This window comes from Xiphophorus couchianus, chromosome 19 (assembly GCF_001444195.1).
Source record: "Xiphophorus couchianus chromosome 19, X_couchianus-1.0, whole genome shotgun sequence".
Taxonomy (NCBI): domain Eukaryota; kingdom Metazoa; phylum Chordata; class Actinopteri; order Cyprinodontiformes; family Poeciliidae; genus Xiphophorus; species Xiphophorus couchianus.
In genome coordinates this window covers 23,733,705-23,754,247 of record NC_040246.1, presented here as the reverse complement: position 1 = coordinate 23,754,247, position 20,543 = coordinate 23,733,705, and the positions used below count along the sequence as shown (strand labels likewise).

The 20,543-nt window shown below is 46.0% G+C and overlaps 1 protein-coding gene across 2 annotated transcripts; it reads right to left on the bottom strand.

Moving 5' to 3' along the window:
- Positions 1-979: 979 nt before the first annotated feature.
- tpo (thyroid peroxidase) lies at positions 980-20,406 on the bottom strand. Of its 2 annotated transcripts, none has more exons than XM_028000957.1 (13): positions 18,580-20,406; positions 18,357-18,480; positions 17,492-17,761; positions 17,223-17,352; positions 16,252-16,402; positions 15,219-15,419; positions 14,660-15,121; positions 7,495-7,753; positions 6,415-6,585; positions 3,818-4,055; positions 3,532-3,740; positions 3,286-3,459; positions 980-1,479 (listed from the first exon to the last, which is right to left on the bottom strand). In XM_028000957.1, exons 1-13 carry the CDS (start codon positions 18,601-18,603, stop codon positions 1,457-1,459), a joined length of 2,436 nt encoding a protein of 811 aa, XP_027856758.1. In that variant the 5' UTR covers positions 18,604-20,406; the 3' UTR covers positions 980-1,456. The 2 variants fall into 2 exon arrangements, with proteins under 2 accessions (XP_027856758.1, XP_027856759.1); XM_028000958.1 differs by having other exon boundaries at positions 16,252-16,381; positions 18,580-20,405.
- Positions 20,407-20,543: the final 137 nt, after the last annotated feature.

The following is a 20,543-nucleotide window of genomic DNA, read 5'->3' as shown; positions in this document are numbered from 1 at the left end:
ACCCTCAAGCTCACAGGCCTCTGGTAGAGGACCCGAGCTCAGAGGATAAGAACCACCCGCGGTGGGTGAGAAGGGATTTTTTTATATATATATAATTTACTGCAGTAATTTACTTCCGTACCCGTATACTGTTGTCCCCCACAGCAGCAGCGCCTCTCTGCCGCTCCGGCCGGCTACATCCTGAAACTACCAAACCAAGTAAGACTTATTGTAAAAACCTGCACATTGCTGCCTGTAGGCGTGCTAAGCTAAGCTAAGCTAGCAGCTGACAGCCTCCGAGAACAGCAGCAGACTTTTGCTCAGGATGCTGGAGAACATGGAGAATCAGAAAAACAGCTGCTGCATTTCTCCTTCTGGATAAAGCGTAGAGTAGAACACTTTTAATTATAGAAATAAATTAAAATAATCAAACAGCAAAATGTAAGTAGAACTGAGCGCAGTTATAAACGGGTTCCAAGCCTGACCCAGCAAATCCGCCCCGCTCCTTCCTGCCTCCTTTGGCATCTTTAACTTACTCCTGAATTAACGTCTTAATATGATCATGATGGAGTCATAAACGACTTCCTGTCCAAACTCAGAGGTGAAGTTATTTCCCAAGAGCGACACCCTGTGGACAGGAAGGGAACAGCACTCATTTATTTATTTCATAAAGCCGATGATGCTTTTTAATAAATAAATATTTAATAAGTAAATATTCCAGACTTAACCAGAGAGGTTTTCATGGAGGGAGGAACATCTGTTAAGCATAATTTGTAAATAAGTCACGTAACATGCAAATAATGCTTAACATATAAGTGTTAAAACGTCACAACATCCTCCGGTGAGTAAGATTTAATAACCTTCTATTTAAAATAGAAGGTTATTAAATAGAATGTATATTAAATAGGTTATTAAATAGAAGGTTATTAAATAGAATGTATATTAAATAGGTTATTAAATAGAAGGTTATTAAATAGAAGGTTATTAAATAGCTCGGATATCTTTTCCTGAACATTTCTGTTCAGTTTTTATTGAGGAAGAAACGGCGACAGCTGATCGTTACCTAGCAACCAAAAGTCAACAAAAGCAAGACAAAAGACAGAACCACATCCTGTGAAGCATTCTTCAAAATAAAAGACTCTATCCAAATAAATCGTGCCTCGCACTTTCACTTCAGCTTTTGTAATTATATTCAATTAATATTAATCATCATGTAAATTATACTTAACATAGAAGTGTAAAAAAGTCACAACATTTAAAACAACATGAGTCAGAATTTATGACAGATTTTAATGTTTAACAAGAAATATTATAATTCAGTGAGCGTTCAGTTGGTCCTGCTGAGACTAAAAACAGACTCAGCTTCTGGAAGGTGAGACACGAAGCGTTCTGCAGGACGGCGGAGCTGAACAGGGACTTGGTGAGGAAGTCCCAGGCGCTGACCTCTGACCTCTGACCTGCTGCTCGGCGGCCCTCCTCACATCATCAGGGGCTGAGAAGCTGCAGAAAAGGAAACATGTTGCTGTTTGAGATCTGAGGAAGGACAGTCAGTACTGCAGCTCGACACCAGGGGGCGCCACAGGGTAATAATCAGCTTGCAGCCCGGATGGCGTCCTGCAGTTTTTCACCTGGACAGTCTGATGGTCAGAAATCAGAAATAAAATAAAATATTTTCCAGATCTGATTGTTTCCACTGAAAGGTTTTCCTACCTGTTGTTTTGATCTTATTATTGATCCAGTATTGATTGTTTTGGGCTGAAGGAGGAGGAGGAATAAAATGTCTTCATTTAGATTTCAACGTTTTTGCTGCAGGATCGAAACGGATCCGATGATGAAGAGGAGCAGAAGTTCTGCTGAGGTTCTGGAGCCGGCCATCGGTTCTGATCTGGTTCTGATCTGATTGGAGCACTGCACCAATAAACCCTTATTGATCAGAATGATCAGATAAACTCAATAACAGCATCGTGTTAAATATTACATTTCTGCCAGCAGTAAAAACCTAAAAAACATTTAAATTAACGTTTAGCTGCCAGACCACAGAAACACGGAAAACTACAAATTAGGAAAAAATATTTCCAACGGGGATTTTCTCAGAATTGATGATTTTTTTCTGCTGTAATAAAAGCAGCAGGTCTCACCTGGAGAACCAGAAACACATGAAACTGAAACTTCTGCTGATTCCCCGCTAACAGAATCACGTCACTGCTGAGGTCAAAGGTCAAGCTTCTGGTTTCTATAAAAAACACAATTAGAGACAATCACTTCCTCACTCAGACTGACCTTCACCTGACCTCCAGCGGCCTTATGAAGGTCAGATCCGCAGTGCACTAAGCGGCGTTATCACAGATCCTTCCTCAGACCGAAGGGTGTTCATAAGACCCACATGAACATGAAGGAGTCTTTATGAATGTCCGTCATGAAGTGTCATTTGGTAAATTATGACATTTAGTGCAAAGTTGCTCTAAAAGATGCATTAAACGTCCATTAAAATGCCAACTTTGCATAAAAATGTCATAATTTAGCGAATGACGCTTCAACAACCAGAAGGCGTTTCATTCAAACTGCTTCATTCCTGCATTTCCATGGAAATATCCCCAATATTATTTGCAAAGATGGTTGAAAATGTTCAACATTTCAAAATAAGTTAATCAAAAAACTGGTACAAATATTTAGCAAACCGTCTTCCACTAGCAGCACCGCGGGCCGGCCCCAGGCATAAGCAAACTTTGCAACAGAGCAGAACCTGACAGATTGATAATGTGTCAGAGAAATTAAACTAAATGATCAAATCTAAAAAGAATCTCGCAGACGCAGAAAACTCCAAGATAACCGTATTTTATTGGTTAGGTTTTGAGTTCAGAAACGTTTGTGGATCTGCAGCATTGCGAGCGACGAGCCGCGTTTCTGAGGAAACAGAAAAAACTAAACAATAAAAATAAATGTTTCTTTTCATTATTTTTCGTTCTGCTGACAAAAAGCAGAAAAATGTCCTGCTTTTCTGTTCCCATGGTAACCATATCCAAAAGAAACATTTCCAGACATAAAATGCATCTGCTCTCAGAAAATAATGATGATGATTTGACTAGACCACTGCACATCAATGGGTCAAAGGTCAAAGGATAAGAGGCCGAGCAGCCAAACTACGTTCCCGGAAAGTGAAAAGAAATGTGAGAACGTTCAGAAAGTATTGATGAAAAGCACTTTAAACCATCAACACGTCTGGCTCCTCAGAGGACAACAGGAGTCAAGACTGTAACGCACCAGAATGACCACCAGGTGGCAGTAAGCTTCAGTCTGTTCTCCTACCTGAGCAGCGAGGCGGGTCAGCGCTCCACACGCCTCCTTCACACACCGCCTCAGTGGCGCCCTCTAGCTGGAAACCATGGAAACAGGCGTACTGAGCCGTCAGCTTTCCAGATCTAGAGGAAAACAGGAAATCTCCGTTGTCTACGGGCCGCGGAGAGCCACACAGTCGCAGGCCTGAAACAGCAGCAGTTTGTGCCATCAGCGTGTTGAACGTCTGAAGTTAGTGGCTCGTGTCGGTGAACTCACCGAGACTCGGCTCGTCTCTCCAGGCCTCCAGGCTCAGGGCCGGGACGGCGCTGCAGTGAAGGAAGCCGGCCGGGTACTGAGCCAGCCTGAAGGGATCCGCAGGAATCTCCTGGATGTCCGAGTTCTCACAAATGATCCGAGACAGAGAAGTTTTCCACAGCTGCTCCCGCTGCTGCCGGGTGAACACGCCGTCCGCTTCCCACCAAAACCTGGAGCAAAAACCCAAACACATGAGCAGCTTCGGCTTCGGCTTCAGGTTTTATGTGAAGCAGAAACGTTTTCGTACCGATCTCCGTCACGCAGAAGCTTCATTTGCTTTCCGATCAGGCAGGCGAACAGTGGGCCAGTTCTGGAGCCGGGCAGGAAGTTTTCCACCAGTCCTCCCAGCCAAACGTCGATGTTGTCAGGATGCTGGTATAAATGAAGAATCTTCTCAGCGACTCTGCGATCTCTCACGACTTCTGCCAGGTCGTCCAAAGTCGCAATGCGCTTCAGTCCACAGAAATCCCTCCAGTCGTTGTATCCTGAAAAGTCATTCCAGCGTTAAGTGATGTGTCCGCTTTTCTTTTGAAATGTGTTTAGATTAAGCTAGTGGCATTTAGCAAGGGCTCAGAGCGAGAAAACAATCCCAGCTGAGGTTCCTCAGGGCCGGGTTGTTGGCCCACTTTCATCCAGTACTTGCCTGCTCTGAACACGAGATTATTGCCTTATTTATCCGACTTTTGCAGACGACTAGCAGCTTTATGTACCTGTGTTCACACTGGTTCTGGTTCTGATGCAGAGCAGAACCAAACATGGAGAAGCAGCATTCAGCTTCCATGCACCATAGATCTGGAACAAACTTCCAGAAAACTGAAAAACTGCTAGAACACTGAGTTGATTTGATCCATAGCAACAGGAACATCATAAAGTTCAGTCTAATTAACAGACATTTTTTCTACATTGTTGCATTTTTTTCTGTGTTTTATTTTCTCCTAATCATAAAACTCTTTGATTCTGCTTGTTGCTGAAAATGTACGATGGTAATAAAGTTTTCTTAACATTTGTCATTTTCTCCAAAGAGACGTTGACAAATGAAACCCAAGTCATATTTTTATTCCCAATATTGGTAATAAAGTTGGAAATGTTACCTTATGAAAACATTTCTGTGTTGTGCCAACGGATATTTTAAACAACCCAATTTACAACTTGGCAGCGATGAAGAACTAAATAGATTCAGAAGAAATAAACTCCATGACGGTTTGGTGGCAGCGACATGTTGAGTTTTAGGTTTCACCCCTAAAGAACAGCAGGAAGTCTCTTTGTTCTGAGGCTGCAGAGAAATCAGATAACCATGATTTGTTTCAGAGAACTGCTTTGTGGGTTGAAATTCAGTGTTTTCCTGCAGCGGTGAGTGGCATTTAAATGCTTCAAAATGTCCTCCAGAAGCATCCAGAGCGGCAAACATGCAGCTTCTTTTAAAAACAGCTGCAGCGTCTTTAGTTTCAGGTTTGATTCTCCTGGTGCAGCAGAGGTTTCTTCCAGCCTCAGCGACTTTCACACGTTTCTCCCTGGAGCTGCAGGCAGATTTTCACAGACAGGAGGAAGTGTTGCTACGCCATCAGCTCCCCTTAACTACACAAAGATGCTTTTATTTCTACAACACCAAGCAGGAGCAGCTCAGATGGAGGACTGGTGGAAACTAAGAACAGGTTGCTTTAGGTGCTTTTATTAAGGATGTAAAACCAAAGATTTAAGCTCAGTTTTCTACTCCAGACCTGAAAGGTTTTTTTTTTCTGTGGCGGGAATCAGGAACATGAAGACGTATGACTTTTCTTGGATCTGTTCCCAGAGTTAATGTGTCCTGACAATAAAACATGTCTGTTTATCTGGTGAAGAGCAACAATATCCTCAGGGAGGGGCTGACTGACGAACCGCTAACTGCAGCAGGACAGAAAATAAATCCAGTTACTCAGTTTCAAGGTGGCAGAAGGAAGAAAACTCTGGATTCTTCACTAAACTTCACATGAAGCAACAGAAAATATTAAAATGTATTATGAATTAGTGATTAAGGTATCCAGGAACTGACTGGATTTTATCAGCGGCTGCTTACAGAAACAGAAAGTTCAGTCATTTTTTTGTTCATAACTGGTTCTGTACGGGTTCTGGTTGTTGAGACAACAAACTGAACATCTGAGGTCCAAACAAAACAAACCTCAACTGATTGTTTATTAATCCTAAACATCCAAAAGTCTAAATATATACAAAAATGCATCATAAAGTCTCCTATTTTTTCACATCACTGTGTTTATTAAAGGGACAGTTTTATGTAAAATGATCATATTGTGCTATTCCATCACCAGAAACAGTCCAGCAGTGTTGCTCTGATACCTTCATGTTTGAGAAATCCTTTAGTCTCTATAGCAACCATTCAGTTGTACAAAACAACTGGGTGGACATAGCCCCGCCTTCGAGGCACAGCTCCTCCTCTCACTCAGCTCCTTCAGACTAGCCGACAGCAATCAGCAAACAGCTGAGCTTAATATGGAGCTGCTGCTCAGAGCAACGCAGGTAAAAACATTAAAGGGTCAATAGAGGAGCCATGTTGGGATGACTTTCTGGAGGCGGAGCTTCAGAAAGAGCAGGAGCTTTTAAAGTGACAGAGGAACAATTTCAAGGTTAAACCAGAAAGTAAAGTTTCTTTTAGGTCATATTTGATATAAACAACATTTTTATAAGGTAACGCATTTTTGAAGGTAACACAGTTACTTGACTGTTCTATAAAATGGTAAACACATAACACTGCCCCTTTAATATAATTTGGTCCATTCCTAGAAACCAGTTTTTTATTGACTGGTTTTGCTCCAGATGAGCCATAGTGATATTTTGTGATGAGATCCTGACCTGGCAGTCCGTGGTCCCGCCCCCTCTGCAGGTTCAGAGCAGCCAGATCCAGGTTCTGCTGGGAGTCCAGAACCAGCAGCGACTCCGTTACCTCCTCCACCAGGAGGGAGTCCGGAGCCGTCACCGCTGCCGCCGTGGCAACCATGCCCCGCAAGGTCGGCTCGATGCCACCTGCACACACACACACACCACACTATTCAAGTAAAATGTAAATCAAATAAGCCTACCTAATGATGTCATAATGTTTAACAACAGGAATTACACAAAAATCACTTCCTGAAATTTTCAGGGAATAACATATTTTCTTTGAATATCAGTCAATATTATTGGTCAAAACTTGGACCACAAGGAGCCCTGGTTGGTTAAATTAAACACTCCTGTACTGCGTATACTTGCAGTACCACCTCCCGCAGACAAGGGGTCATTACTGAGCACACACACTTCGCACACACTTTCCCAATCATTGCTACCAAGTGGGCTAAGTGGAAAAAAAGCATGCAGCATGTTAGGAGAGCTTCCCAATCTGCTTTAGACTGGCTTCCCATGCGGGGTCCAGAATTTGGACCCCAAACACACAAGGCCCCTCTGGGTTGGTGGGCTCCCTTCGTTTGGACCCTCTATGGTAACAAAAACAACTACACACACACACACACACACACACACAAAGGTTGGTTCGATGCCACATACACAAGGAGCTCTGCAGCTTTCAATTAATACCAAAGAACGTTCAAATGAACATGAATAAAGCAGCTGCTCTGGAAAAAAGAAAAACCAAACTAAAAATCAAACCAGCTTCTGCTTAGAGACAGTTTGTCTTTGCTCAGTGGTGTCAAAAATAATTTATTAAAGCGAATCCAACAGATTTCTGTCCCAACTTGTCCTGCAGACTGATGTGAACCATCAGGAAACAACTATGAATTGTGGGTAAACTGGGCCAATACTGCATCTTCAGCTTTAATTTGGTGAATTAACTTTGCAGGAATTTCTCCTGAAACTCCAGCTGACCCAAATACAACGACGTCTCTTCCTTCCTGTGGCTCTCCGGAGGTTTCCATGGCTGCCTTAGAGGAGCGCACTGACCTTCTTTAACGATCCTCCAGGGACTGAAGAGTGCCTGCTGAAGTCTCAGGTGGGGGAAGCGCCGGTCTTCCTGAAAGCTCTCGTTCAGCCTGCTGAGGATCGGAGGAATGGTGCCGTGGCCAAACCTGAAGGCCGCTGTGGCGAACACGTTGGAGGCCGAGCCGTCCACCGTCGGATCGTACCCGCCATAGGGTCCAATGTGCTGTTCAAACGACTCCACACCAATTACTTTAGGGATATAATCTCTCATCGTTATTATCTGGAAGTCAAACAAGAAAGACAAGGCATGGGAAAGACTGAAACTACTTCAAAGTGTCTAAATCTTTTACCAATGCAGCTTTTATTTGCTCCAAATCAATCAGACAAGATGGCCATTTGACGCCGTGAGTGACAGGTGGGTGACGAAGATCACTCGCTTTGACTGAACCTGAAAATGTTCGATGAGAACTTTGATGCTTTTATCTGCTCAGATTGTCTCACCTCTGGATTTTGGCAGCTGAATATCTCAAAGGTCTTTAGTAGGAGGGGATGATCTGGAAAGATCTAGGAACTTTAGAAAAGAAACTTCAGCTCCTTAGTGTAAGAAAGGCTGTTTTCACACCTGATGGTCCAGTAGACCCGGTTCTACTGGATCCAGAACTCCATCATCTGCTCCACCTCCAGCTGCTGTGGTTCTCTCTCTCTCTGCTCTGAGTCAAACCAACCTGTTCCCCTCCTGGCCTGTGGGGGCGCTGCACCAAGAACCACTGAAGGAAACGACACAAAAACCTCTGAAGACGCTGAGAGCAACTTCCTTCTTCACCAGATGGAAACAAGATGGAGGCGTCAGGTTTTAGTGTTGGAGGATTTCTCTTCAGTCTTTGGCTAAAGACCAGGAGCCATTTCTGCTGCTAGCGCTAGGCTAGCATGTTAGTTTTGGTTGTATTTACCCAGAATGCCCTGCGCTATAGTCCACTGCCTGCTTTTGGAGCGGTGTCAGGTCCGCTTGGCGTTCACATTCAAACCGAACGAGAGTTCACTTCAACCGAATCCAGACTGAGGTTTGGAAGACCAGAGGTCAGAGGTCGATTAGTGTTCACACCTCACCAACCGAACTGGACTTTGACTAGGCAGACGCACTGGAGTTGGATTGAAGTGGACCGAACAGGGCTGGTGGGAATGATGCAACCTAAAACCTATAGAACATTGTTTGACTTTTGAGGAAATAAAAATGTATTTGTTCTCAAAAATGTAAACACTTTGCATCAGTTAATTATTTCCAAGTCGCAGCCGTTGCAGCAGTATTGTTTACTTTAGCAGCTTAAAATAAGCTCAGTATCTTTGTAGACAATCATTTCTTTATGAAATGATTCCCTCCTGTGGAGGGAAATGATCTCCACGAATATTTTGGGAATTGAAGAGTACCTGCTCACTTCAGACAGAGCACCAAACAATTATCAGGTTGATGTCTGAAAAGAGAAAACTGCAGTTCTCTCACGGCGTTAAAGAGCTGACTACTGACCTACAACGACAAAGAAACAGCAACCAGTTAGTGGAGATGAAAGAGTCTTGGGCTGACCCAGCTTCCATGTAACTGATGAAACCATTACCAAGGAAAGGTTAAACAAGTTTCATTACCATAAATCAGAATGGACATGCTTCTGGTGGGAAGGAGTTGTCCATCCTGAAGTTTATATATTCTGTTACACACTCAGTCGTGGCACTGATGTCGTCTCCCTGTGGCTGGCAAAGAGCAATCCGGTCAGTAGCATCAAAACAATGATGCAGGGTTTCTTCTGCTCCCTCTGACCATTTTTCACAGTTGGTTTTGTTACAGGTTGCTTCTGAACAAGGGGTTTACATTCTGATCAGAGAAACGCTGATCTGTTTTACCCAGAGGACGTCTGGCTTCATCGGACCCTAACAGATGATGGCAGAAGAGATGAGGCTCTCAAAACTGCAGACTGACGATTTGCAGCATCTGATGCAAACCTGTGAGGATCTTAGTTTCCTCATGACGTCCAGTCTGCTCTGTTCCTTCTTGCTTATGCATCCTGGCTGGATGGTTTGCCGTCCCCTCGCCACTTCTGGGTATTTAAGGCGACTGATTATCCTGAAACATTTAAAGCCAACATGAGGACGCAGCGTTTTATCAATGTTTGCTTTAAAGCCAGAAGGTTCTCTGTTTTAGGATGTTTCTGAAGATCTTCCACCAACATTAAAATGGTTTTGTTGGTGCAGCAGATTCCCAGAGTTTAAAACCAGAAGCTGACAGCAGTCTGTTATTAAGGCTTCTGACCTTTCTGTGTTTGTTCTTCATGTCGTGTGCTGGTCGCCCACTGACCGTCTGCTGAAAATAAAGCTGCTCTACTCGCCTGGCTTCCTCAGTCTGATGAAAAACCACAAATGTTTCATTGTGGACGAGGAAACGTAACCTTTCTGCTGTGCCAGAACACATTTCCACATTTAGTAAAGCAGTTTCTGTTTTTCTCCTAATTAGAGGTGCTGGCCGCTCTAACACATCAGCTCAAACTGAAATGATTAAAGAAATATTCTGTGTTTAAAAATAGCTGCTTTGAAAAGATGCTAGGTGACCTGCATCAAACATCCAGTTACCATGACAAGTTTCCACCCAATCAGGTCGAGTTTACAGATTTAATTAACTCAGGTTGACTGATTATGTAACAAACTGTTTGTTTTTATTGCTTATGCATGTGCAGCATGTTGCTGTTCCTCTGTGGCTTCAAACCTCATCAGGCAGGTATTAGAAATAATAACTGCCTGAATTCTGTTTCCTCGGTAAGAGTGATGCCTTCAATTGGTAATATTGATCTAAATTACTAGTTTAATTAATAATTGTCTAAGCATCCATCCATCCATCCATCCATCATCTTCCGCTTATCCGAGGTCGGGTCGCGGTGGTAGCAGCTTCAGAAGGGAGGCCCAGACTTCCCTCTCCCCAGCCACTTCTTCTAGCTCTTCCGGGGGAATCCCAAGGCATTCCCAGGCCAGCCGAGAGACATAGTCCCTCCAGCGTGTCCTGGATCTTCCCCGGGGCCTCCTCCCGGTGGGACGTGCCCGGAACACCTCACCAGGGAGGCGTCCAGGAGGCATCCTGACCAGATGCCCCTCAACTGGCTCCTCTCGATGTGAAGGAGCAGCGGCTCTACTCTGAGTCCCTCCCGGATGACTGATCTTCTCACCCTATCTCTAAGGGAGAGCCCAGCCACCCTACGGAGAAAACCCATTTCGGCCGCTTGTATCCGCGATCTCGTTCTTTCGGTCATGACCCAAAGCTCATGACCATAGATGAGGGAGGGAACGTAGATTGACCGGTAAATCGAGAGCTTCGCTTTTTGGCTCAGCTCTCTCTTCACCACGACGGACCGGTACAGCGCCCGCTTGACAGCAGACGCAGCGCCAATCCGCCTGTCGATCTCCCGCTCCCTTCTTCCCTCATTCGTGAACAAGATCCCGAGATACTTGAACTCCTCCACCTGGGGCAGGACACCCCCCTTGACCCGGAGAAGGCACTCTACCCTTTTCTGGCTCAAGGCCATGGCCTCGGATTTGGAGGCACTGATCCCCATCCCGGCCGCTTCACACTCGGCTGCGAACCGCTCCAGCGAGAGCTGCAGATCATGACCTGATGAGGCCAGTAGGACCACATCGTCTGCAAAAAGCAGAGACGAGATCCTAAGGCCACCAAATCGGATCCCCTCAACACCCTGGCTATTCTAGAAATTCTGTCCATGAAAGTAATGAACAGAATCGGTGACAAAGGGCAGCCCTGGCGGAGTCCAACTCTCACCGGAAACGAGCCCGACTTACTGCCGGCAATGCGGACCAGACTCTGACACCGGTCATACAGGGACCTGACAGCCCGTATCAAAGGACCCGGTACCCCATACTCCCGGAGAACCCCCCACAGGGCTCCCCGAGGGACACGGTCGAACGCCTTCTCCAAGTCCACAAAACACATGTAGACCGGTTGGGCGAACTCCCAGAACCCTCCAGGACCCTGCCGAGGGTGTAGAGCTGGTCCAGAGTTCCATGACCGGGACGAAAACCACACTGCTCTTCCTGAATCCAAGGTTCAACTATCCGACGGACCCTCCTCTCCAGGACCCCTGAATAGACCTTGCCAGGGAGGCTTAAGAGTGTGACCCCTCTATAATTGGAGCACACCCTCCGGTCCCCCTTTTTGAACAGGGGGACCACCACCCCAGTCTGCCAATCCAGGGGAACTGCCCCCGATGTCAATGAGATATTGCAGAGTCGCGTCAGCCAACACAACCCTACAACATCCAGAGCCTTAAGGAACTCCGGGCGGATCTCATCCACCCCCGGGGCCCTGCCACCGAGGAGCTTTTTAACCACCTCGGCCACCTCGTCCCCAGAGATTGGAGAGCCCAACCCAGAGTCCCCAGGCTCCGCTTCCTCAATGGAAGGCATGTTGGTGGGATTGAGGAGGTCTTCGAAGTACTCTGCCCACCGGCCCACAACGTCCCGAGTAGAGGTCAGCAGCACACCATCCCCACTATAAACAGTGTTGGTGCTGCACCGCTTCCCCCCCCTGAGACGCCGGATGGTGGACCAGAATCGCTTCGAAGCCTTGCGGAAGTCTTTCTCCATGGCCTCTCCAAACTCCTCCCACGCCCAAGGTTTTGCCTCAGCAACCACCCGAGCCGCATGCCGCTTCGCCTGCCGGTACCCATCAGCTGCTTCCGGAGTCCCACAGGTCAAAAAGGCCCGGTAGGACTCTTTCTTCAGCCTGACAGCATCCCTCACCGAAGGTGTCCACCAACGGGTACGAGGGTTGCCGCCGCGACAGGCACCGACAACCTTGCGGCCACAGCTCCGACCGGCCGCCTCGACAATGGAGGCACGGAACACAGTCCACTCAGACTCCATGTCCCCCACCTCCCCCGGGACCTGTTCAAAGTTTTGCCGGAGATGGGAGTTAAAGCTCCGTCTCACAGGGGATTCCGCCAGACGTTCCCAGCAGACCCTCACAACACGTTTGGGCCTGCCAGGTCTGACCGGCTTCCTCCCCCACCACCGGAGCCAACTCACCACCAGGTAGTGGTCAGTGGACAGCTCCGCACCTCTCTTCACCCGAGTGTCCAAGACATACGGCCGCAGATCCGATGAAACGACGACAAAGTCGATCATCGAACTGCGGCCTAGGGTGTCCTGGTGCCAAGTGCACATATGAACACCCTTATGCCTGAACATGGTGTTCGATATGGACAATCCATGACGAGCACAGAAGTCCAACAACAGAACACCATTCGAGTTCAGATCGGGGGGGCCGTTCCTCCCAACCACGCCCCTCCAGGTCTCACTGTCGTTGCCCACGTGAGCGTTGAAGTCCCCCAGCAGAACAGGGGAGTCCCCAGGAGGAGCACTCTCCAGTACCCCCTGTAAGGACTCCAAAAAGGGTGGGTAATCTGAACTGTCGTTCGGCCCGTAAGCACAAACTACAGTCAGGACCCGTCCCCCCACCAGTAGGCGGACGGAGGCTACCCTCTCGTTCACCGGGGTAAACCCCAACGTACAGGCGCCGAGATGGGGAGCAACAAGTATGCCCACTCCTGCTCGACGCCTCTCACCATGGGCAACTCCAGAGTGGAAGTATGTCCAGCCCCTCTCAAGAAGACTGGTTCCAGAACCAGAGCCGTGCGTCGAGGTGAGACCGACTATTTCTAGCCGGAACCTCTCGACCTCACACACTAGCTCCGGCTCCTTCCCCACCAGAGAGGTGACATTCCACGTCCCAAGAGCCAGCTTCTGCAACCGAGGATCGGATCGCCAGGGCCCCCTCCCTCTGCCGCCACCCATCCCACACTGCACCCGACCCCTTTGGCCCCTCTCGCAGGTGGTGGGCCCATGGGAGGGGGGACCTATGTTTCCTCTTCGGGCTGAGCCCGGCCGGGCTCCATGGGTTAAAGCCCGGCCACCAGACGCTCGCCATCGTGCACCCCCTCCAGGCCTGGCTCCAGAGTGGGGCCCCGGTGACCCGCGTCCGGGCGAGGGAACGCCAAGTCCAATGTTTTTATCCGTCATTGGGGTCTTAGGGCTGCGCTTTGTCTGGTCCCTCACCTAGGACCTGTCTGCCTTGGGTGACCCTACCAGGGGCATGAAGCCCCAGACAGCATAGCTCCTCGGATCATTGGGGCACTCAAACCCCTCCACCACGATATGGTGGCAGCCCAAGGAGAGTCTAAGCAATTTTATTTATTCAAAGCTAAATGTGACTTAGAAAAGCAGAACACATCATGAATAAACTCAACATGAATTATTCTGGCAACAAAAAGCAAACATTACATTTGAGCCTGTATGAAAATATTTAGTTAGAAAACTCAAACTTCAGCAGCCATTATGCCACTGATGACTTTAACTGTGCATTATGTCAAAATGTAGAAATTAGAGGGTTAATATTTATATCAAACTCTCTGTTTTATTCATTTATTCAGGAAAAGTTTCCCGTTTTCCCTCCAGCAGGATCTTTGAAACAACTTCCTGCTTTAGATGCAAAAACATTTCCATGTCTGACAAAAACAGTAATAATTCCCTCGAGAAAAGCCAAACACTTTTCATTCATGTTTCATTTCCTGTCCACAACTCGCTGATGATTTTACGATTAATCTCCGTTTCTGCTGTTTGACACGTTACAGCAGGGCTACAGAAAACCAGCGTTCCCAGCAGGACGGGACAACTGGGAATCACTTCCTGCAGCAACAATGTCCTAAAGGAAGGAACGGTAACACTTTGACGGGTTGTGAATAACACTGTCATGACACTGTCATAAACATGAGGAAGTCTTCATGAATATTTATGACTATCGTCATAAAGTGTCATTCGGTAAATCATGACACTTTTAATACACAGTTGACATTATTCAAAATGTCTTTGTTATGACAACCTGACATTATCCAAGAAATCATGATCTGACATAAATTTGTTATAAAATTATTACTGATTACTGATATTTATGGTTAGCGCTTTAGGTTAACGTAGCTAACTTTTAGTTAGCGGTTCCATTCAGAGACCCAGAGAGTCGGACCTCGTTTGATCGATACACACAAAAACAAATCAGTCCCAGGTTTTTATTTAGGGGCATCAAACTGGTGATGTTGGTGTGTGAGCTGCAGCGGTCCTGTAGGGGGCGCCGGACTCTTACCTGGTGCAGGGCGCCAACGATCTTGCGTGCCTCCTGGAACACGGCCTCGGGGCTCCAGTGCTGGTTGATGAGCTTCAGGGTCTCTGCGAGGCGGTTGTGTTCCCGGAGCCACAGCGTATGCAGCGCGATCAGAGGCAGGCCCTCGTTGACCCGGCCGTCTCCGGCCCGGAAACACTCCATTCCCCGGCCGCACGCCGACGGCGTCGCCGCTACGAAGGGCAGGTAAGGTCTGCCCTGCCGGTCCCGGAAGCGGCCGTTTACGGCCAGCTTCCCACTGCGGCCGGAGAGGTCGCGGAGGTCGCGCTGCAGCTGCGGCGTGTGGCCGTACACCAGAGAGGCGTCGATGAAGGACGAGACAGCGTTCAGCTGCTGCCGCTGCAGAGCCCGCAGGATGCCGGAGCCGGTCCTGGAGCTGCAGGCCGGCGTGGAGCGATGGAACGGCATGCAAAGGGAGTCCTGAGTCTGAGAGGCAGGCACACGCCACAATGTAATCAGATTACATATCGTACTCACTGATCTAAGAACGGATTTCAGTTCTTGGTGTTTTGAGCAGAATCACCTGGATGGGGAAGCAGGGATGCAGGTTTCCACACGACGTGCGGCAGTCCCGCTGCGCCCAGGAAGCGGCTCCGCTGAGGCTCTGCGGCGTCAGGGTCACATCGTGGTCGATGTACTGACCCCAGTCCGCCAGCAGCTGGGAGTACGCAGCGTCTGAGCCCTTACAGGAAGTCCTCACCACTTCCCTGCTGACACGCCGCGGCTGCACACACACAGCCAATCAGCACTCAGACTGTCATCACAGCCAATCAGAAAGCTGATTGGCTCTCTGATTGGCCAATCAGGTGAGAACACCTGGAGGTTAAAACCAGATCATTTAAAGCTGTAACTTTTATAAAAATGTTCTTGCATGTTTGTTGAAATCGTCATCATGTCATGCAAACTAGAAACAACCAATCAGAGGAAGGAGGAGGGTCTTAGTGCTGTCAATCATCCCCTCTTGCTCTCTACTGTACTGCAGCTAGCACAGCCTGTTGTGGATGCTAAAGCTAGTTAGCATTACCACTGATGACAGCAGATAAACGGTTTTCCTGTGAGTTATTTCTTAGCTATTAGCACCTTTAGCAGCAAGTACATGATGGTGATTGACAGCGCTATGCCCTGCCTCCCAGCTCTGATTGGTTGTTTTTGCTCAGGGAGAAGATCTATATTTTTACAGATTATCTGTCTTACGACAAGGTGAGTAAAACAGTTTTTAATAAAAGCTTTAAGTGAAGCTGTGGAGAAACACTCCGTCTCCTCATTTCTCCTCCTGATTCGATAGAAAGTGGATTAGAGCGGCTCAGATCCACTAACCAGACTGCAGCTGGTAGTTATTTACTAAGTTTCTCCTGAAACTGACGGTGGTCTGGACTGAGGAACAGAACCGCTCCCCACGTTCATCTGAGCGGCTCGTATTCATTTCAGCCAATCGCTTCCTGCCCGTCGGTCTGCCTCATAGTCCAGCCGGTTTCCGAGGACCTTATTAGCCGGAAGCAGGCTGCGGAGCGAACCGGACCGCTGCTCCGGCCCGGCTCTACCTTCACTCAGATTACCGGGGGAAGCTGGGATCCATGATGGAGCCGCTGGGGGTCCCAGCCTCTGGGTTCCTCTTCTCCGTCCTCATATTCAGCTGGAAGCCATCGGACCAAAGCCGTGTTGGCGGCGCCCCAGTCAGGATTCTGTCTGACAGAAGGAAGAAACCGGCTGCTCCGCTTTAACCTGACAGACTCAGCAGGAAATATTTCAATCTAAATGACATTTAACCCGATTCAGTAAAACCGTTAGAGCAGCTAATCACCGTAAACCATCAGCTACAGAACATTAGCATGCTAACGCTTTCATATTTCCCATTAGCCACTTTGATTTAAAGGATGGTAATCATTTTTCAAGATGGCTGCCATATTTGAGCCTTTTAAACTAGTTATTGTCATAAAATGTTGTCCATTTTCATGACTTCATTAACTTTATGTCTCAAATATTTTCTGCTTTGGTCATTGTGTTCATAAAACTTTAATAAAATGCAGCAGAATCAGAAACTGATGTTATGTTAGCGAGTCTCACACCTGGAAGGACAAGATGAGGGACGGTCGGCTTAATGGTTAGCATTAGCTGTTGCTAATGTTTCATGTGCTTAGCAGTTTGGGGTTAGCGCCTGTTAACTTTTTATGTGTTTAGCAGGCTAACGCTAATGTTCACAATTTTTTAAAGTTATGCTAATTGCTTTATGTTTTAGCAATTTAGCGTTAACTCCTAATAATTTTTTTAGGTGTTTAGTGTTCCTTTCCAATCACTAACAAAAACGACCTCTGGTTGTTTTTTAGCGGTTAGCATCAAACGCTGGATCTCACTGGTCAAACCCTTTAGCCTGTCTGTCCTAAAATCTGAAGCTGGGAATTTATTTCAAAAGAACAGCTGAAAGCTTCACTTTTACCAAGTTTTACTCCACATTCAGTTATTTCTCTTTGCTGTAATAATAAAATCTCCTGACCTGAAGCACGACCCTGCGCCGCGGCGGTTTTGCTACCTGTTGTTGCAGACTCCTGATATGCTGCGATATTTGTCATGATGACTTCCTTCACAGACGGCTGGATCCGTTTCAGTCGGACACTGAGACAACTCTGCAAGCAGCTCCAGGTTTTCCCGTGACAAAAGCTCTGACACGAGCAAAAAAATGAAGTCACTGCAGCTCAGCGCCGCCGCAAACGAGCGTTAAAATGTCAGGCTTTATGGTTTCTACATGATTTTGGTAGCACAGCTAGAAATGAAAGAAACAGATTAGAACTATGGCCGTACCTGATGCTGTGAAGTTCCTGTTATATTTCTGCTTTGCTGCATTTTTCAGGATCTGCAGGGCGGCGTGGAAAATCTCCCCAGACCTGAAAATCTCCTGATTCTGAGGATGGAAGTGAAACCTGAAGCCATGGCTGCAGAGAGGAGTTGGAGGGTAAAGCAGTTTCATTTTCAGGCTGTTTGGGCCGGTGCTCGTCTGGGCCGGGTACCGCTGGCTGGAGGTGCCGTCAGCATCCTGAGGAGACGAGACCAGAAAGTCTCTGAAGGACGAGGCTGAAAATGAAAAACACAGAACTTCAGAGCTCAGAGCAGAGCCTACATATTTTAAATTAAAATGATTTACTTTCTTGATCTTGTGTTTCATTTTTCCAAATGGCTGCCGTGGTTGTAACAGAGAATAAATGTTTGAACTAAAATCAGCAGCAGCTATTGCCAGTGGTGGGCAATGCTAACCAAATGGTTAGCTTCAATAACTAGCTGAGCCAGAATCTCAGCTCTGCTAATGCTAAACCAACAAAAAAATTAGCTGAAGCTAATGCTAAACGACTAAACACCGAGTAAATAGTGGAAGCTATGCTGATCTAGTATACAAATAAAAAATTAAATATGACCAAAAACCAGAATATTATGCTGTTAAATCTGGATTATTTTCTTCACTTTTTTCATTTTAGAATTTTAATTTGTCTGCTAATTAAATTCTGCAGGAAATTAGATGAAATATTTAATATTTGAAACTTAACAAGGATAAACTTTTTAAATTGAGACTCAAAGCTTTTAATACAGATATAAATAAAAAGATGAGTCTCAAACATGAACGTTTTCTTTCTCTTGCTGTATTAAACAAAATTCATAAGAAATATTTACTCACAGCTGAACGTGGAAGGAGTCGGTGGGACGTCGCAGACCAACATCACCAGAAGAGCCAGATGGAAACATTTCTTGGTCTTCATGGCTCCTCTGCGTCCGGCAGCAGACGGGTCTTTATGTGAGACCTGAGGCAGGAAGCGAAACATGCAGCAGGTCAAAGGTCACAGCACCTGACTCCAGAGGGGCTCTTCATCTCACATCACTGAGCCGACTGTTGTTTTTACCTCTGCACGTTTCTGAGGAGACATCTTGATGGGCCGTTACCGTGACAACGCTGCAGGTAAACATGGCGCCGCAGTTTCAATCCGCCAGTCGCAGCACTCTGGATTTCTCCAATTTTCTTTCTCTGGCTGCTTCCAGGTGATAAGATGCCGTCCAGAACCAGCAGAACCAGCAGAACCAGCAGAGCTGATGAGGTTAGAATACAGCAGAAATCTGCTTTTATTCTCCCACATTCTGCAGAAATTCTGCTGCAACAGTAGCAAAAAAAAAAAAAAAAAAAGACAGAATAAAGACTGAAAAACATGGCAGCGCATTGATTCAACACAAATGGTGTGCAGTTATTGGCAGCTTCTCTGGTCCAGAGGATTGTGGTAAAATACATCAAAAACATGTATCTGAACATTAAAAGGGCAGATTGTTAGTATAAGTATGAAACTGGAACAGCAGAGATTATATTCAGAATTAAAACCTGTTCAACACCTGCAGGGATGTGAATACTTATCAAGTTCGCCTGGAGCGGGACGGTTTAGAGTCCAACAGGTCAGGCAGACTGACAAAAACAAACTAAATCCTAAAAACTAAATTAATCAACATTAATCCGACTGTGTGCTAAAAGCTAAAGGCTAGCAGCTTTTAGCACAACAACAGTCTTTAGATGAGAAAAATAACCCCCAACGGCCCAGAGGAGCAGCTTCTGCTAGCGGCTGTCATCTGTGCGTCAGATTAACTGTCATTCCGGAAACACACGAATACAGACGTTCCGGTCGGAAGGTTTGCATGGGGAACAATGTGATTAAAATTGTCTTAATTGATTCATCAAAATGAATGTGTTAAAGACCCGACCATAACTGAACCACATCAGCAGAGGGAGAACCGGGGAGCAGCCTGGCGACATTAATTCAGGTGTTTCAGGAAATATCAGAGACAGCAGAGTTCATGTGATGCGTTCATGAACGTAGGAACATCAGCTGCTGCTGCATTCAGGCTGAAAGATCTCAGTGAGATGCGGCGACTCTGTGTATCCATCACAGCAGAGTTACTTATCCGAACTACAGCAGAATTACAGCGTAGTTACAGCGGGTCGGCCCTGTGACGGCTGGCTGGGTCTGGAGTGGACCGAACCGGTAACCATAGAAACTCCTCCGTTATCACTGAAATGCCGGCTGGCGGAGCAGAGTGCTTGCAGGTGATGCGGGACGTGACGCTGACGAAACCTCTTGATGTGATGACGTCATAAGAGCGTCAGACTGGGTTACCTAGCAACACATCAGGCCGGATGGCGGCGACAAGTTCAGCTTCAGAGCTTTAAATTAACTGCAAAGAATTACAGTAAGTTTACAGCATTTCTTTATAATATTCATAAATCAACATCCAGTCAGTGAAAGTTTCTGAAAGATGAAAAGCAGAACTGAACCTTTCTGATTTTAATGTTTAAGTGAAAATAATAATTACTGCAGCAGCCAGCGCCGGCCATCAGGAAGAGTCAACAGTAAAATATAAACTCCATAAAAATGGTGGCTATAGCAGAAAATACGATCCATAAAATAAAAATAGGATGTTAATGTTTTCATGAGGCAAGTAATATGTATAACGTGACCAACATGTTCTCCAGATTATAAAAGCTGGTTATCATGAAAACATGAATATGATCATTTTAAAGACATCATAATCCAGATTAATCTGGTAAAACAACAAAATGCTGATGGTTAAAATTATAGATCAACTCTGCAAACTCTCATGTTTATCAGAATTTTAAAACACATTTTAACAAATTTATTTATTTCTGAGAATAACTTAAATTATCATTCTCAGAATAAAATCCGAATATTTTATATTAATAGTAGTTATTAATACTATAATAAGTATTAATAACTACTATTAATAGTAAAATGTAGTAAAATGTGTAAAAAGGAGAAATGGCAGCAAAATAACAGATTTTTATAAAGATAATTCACAAGTAAAAAGG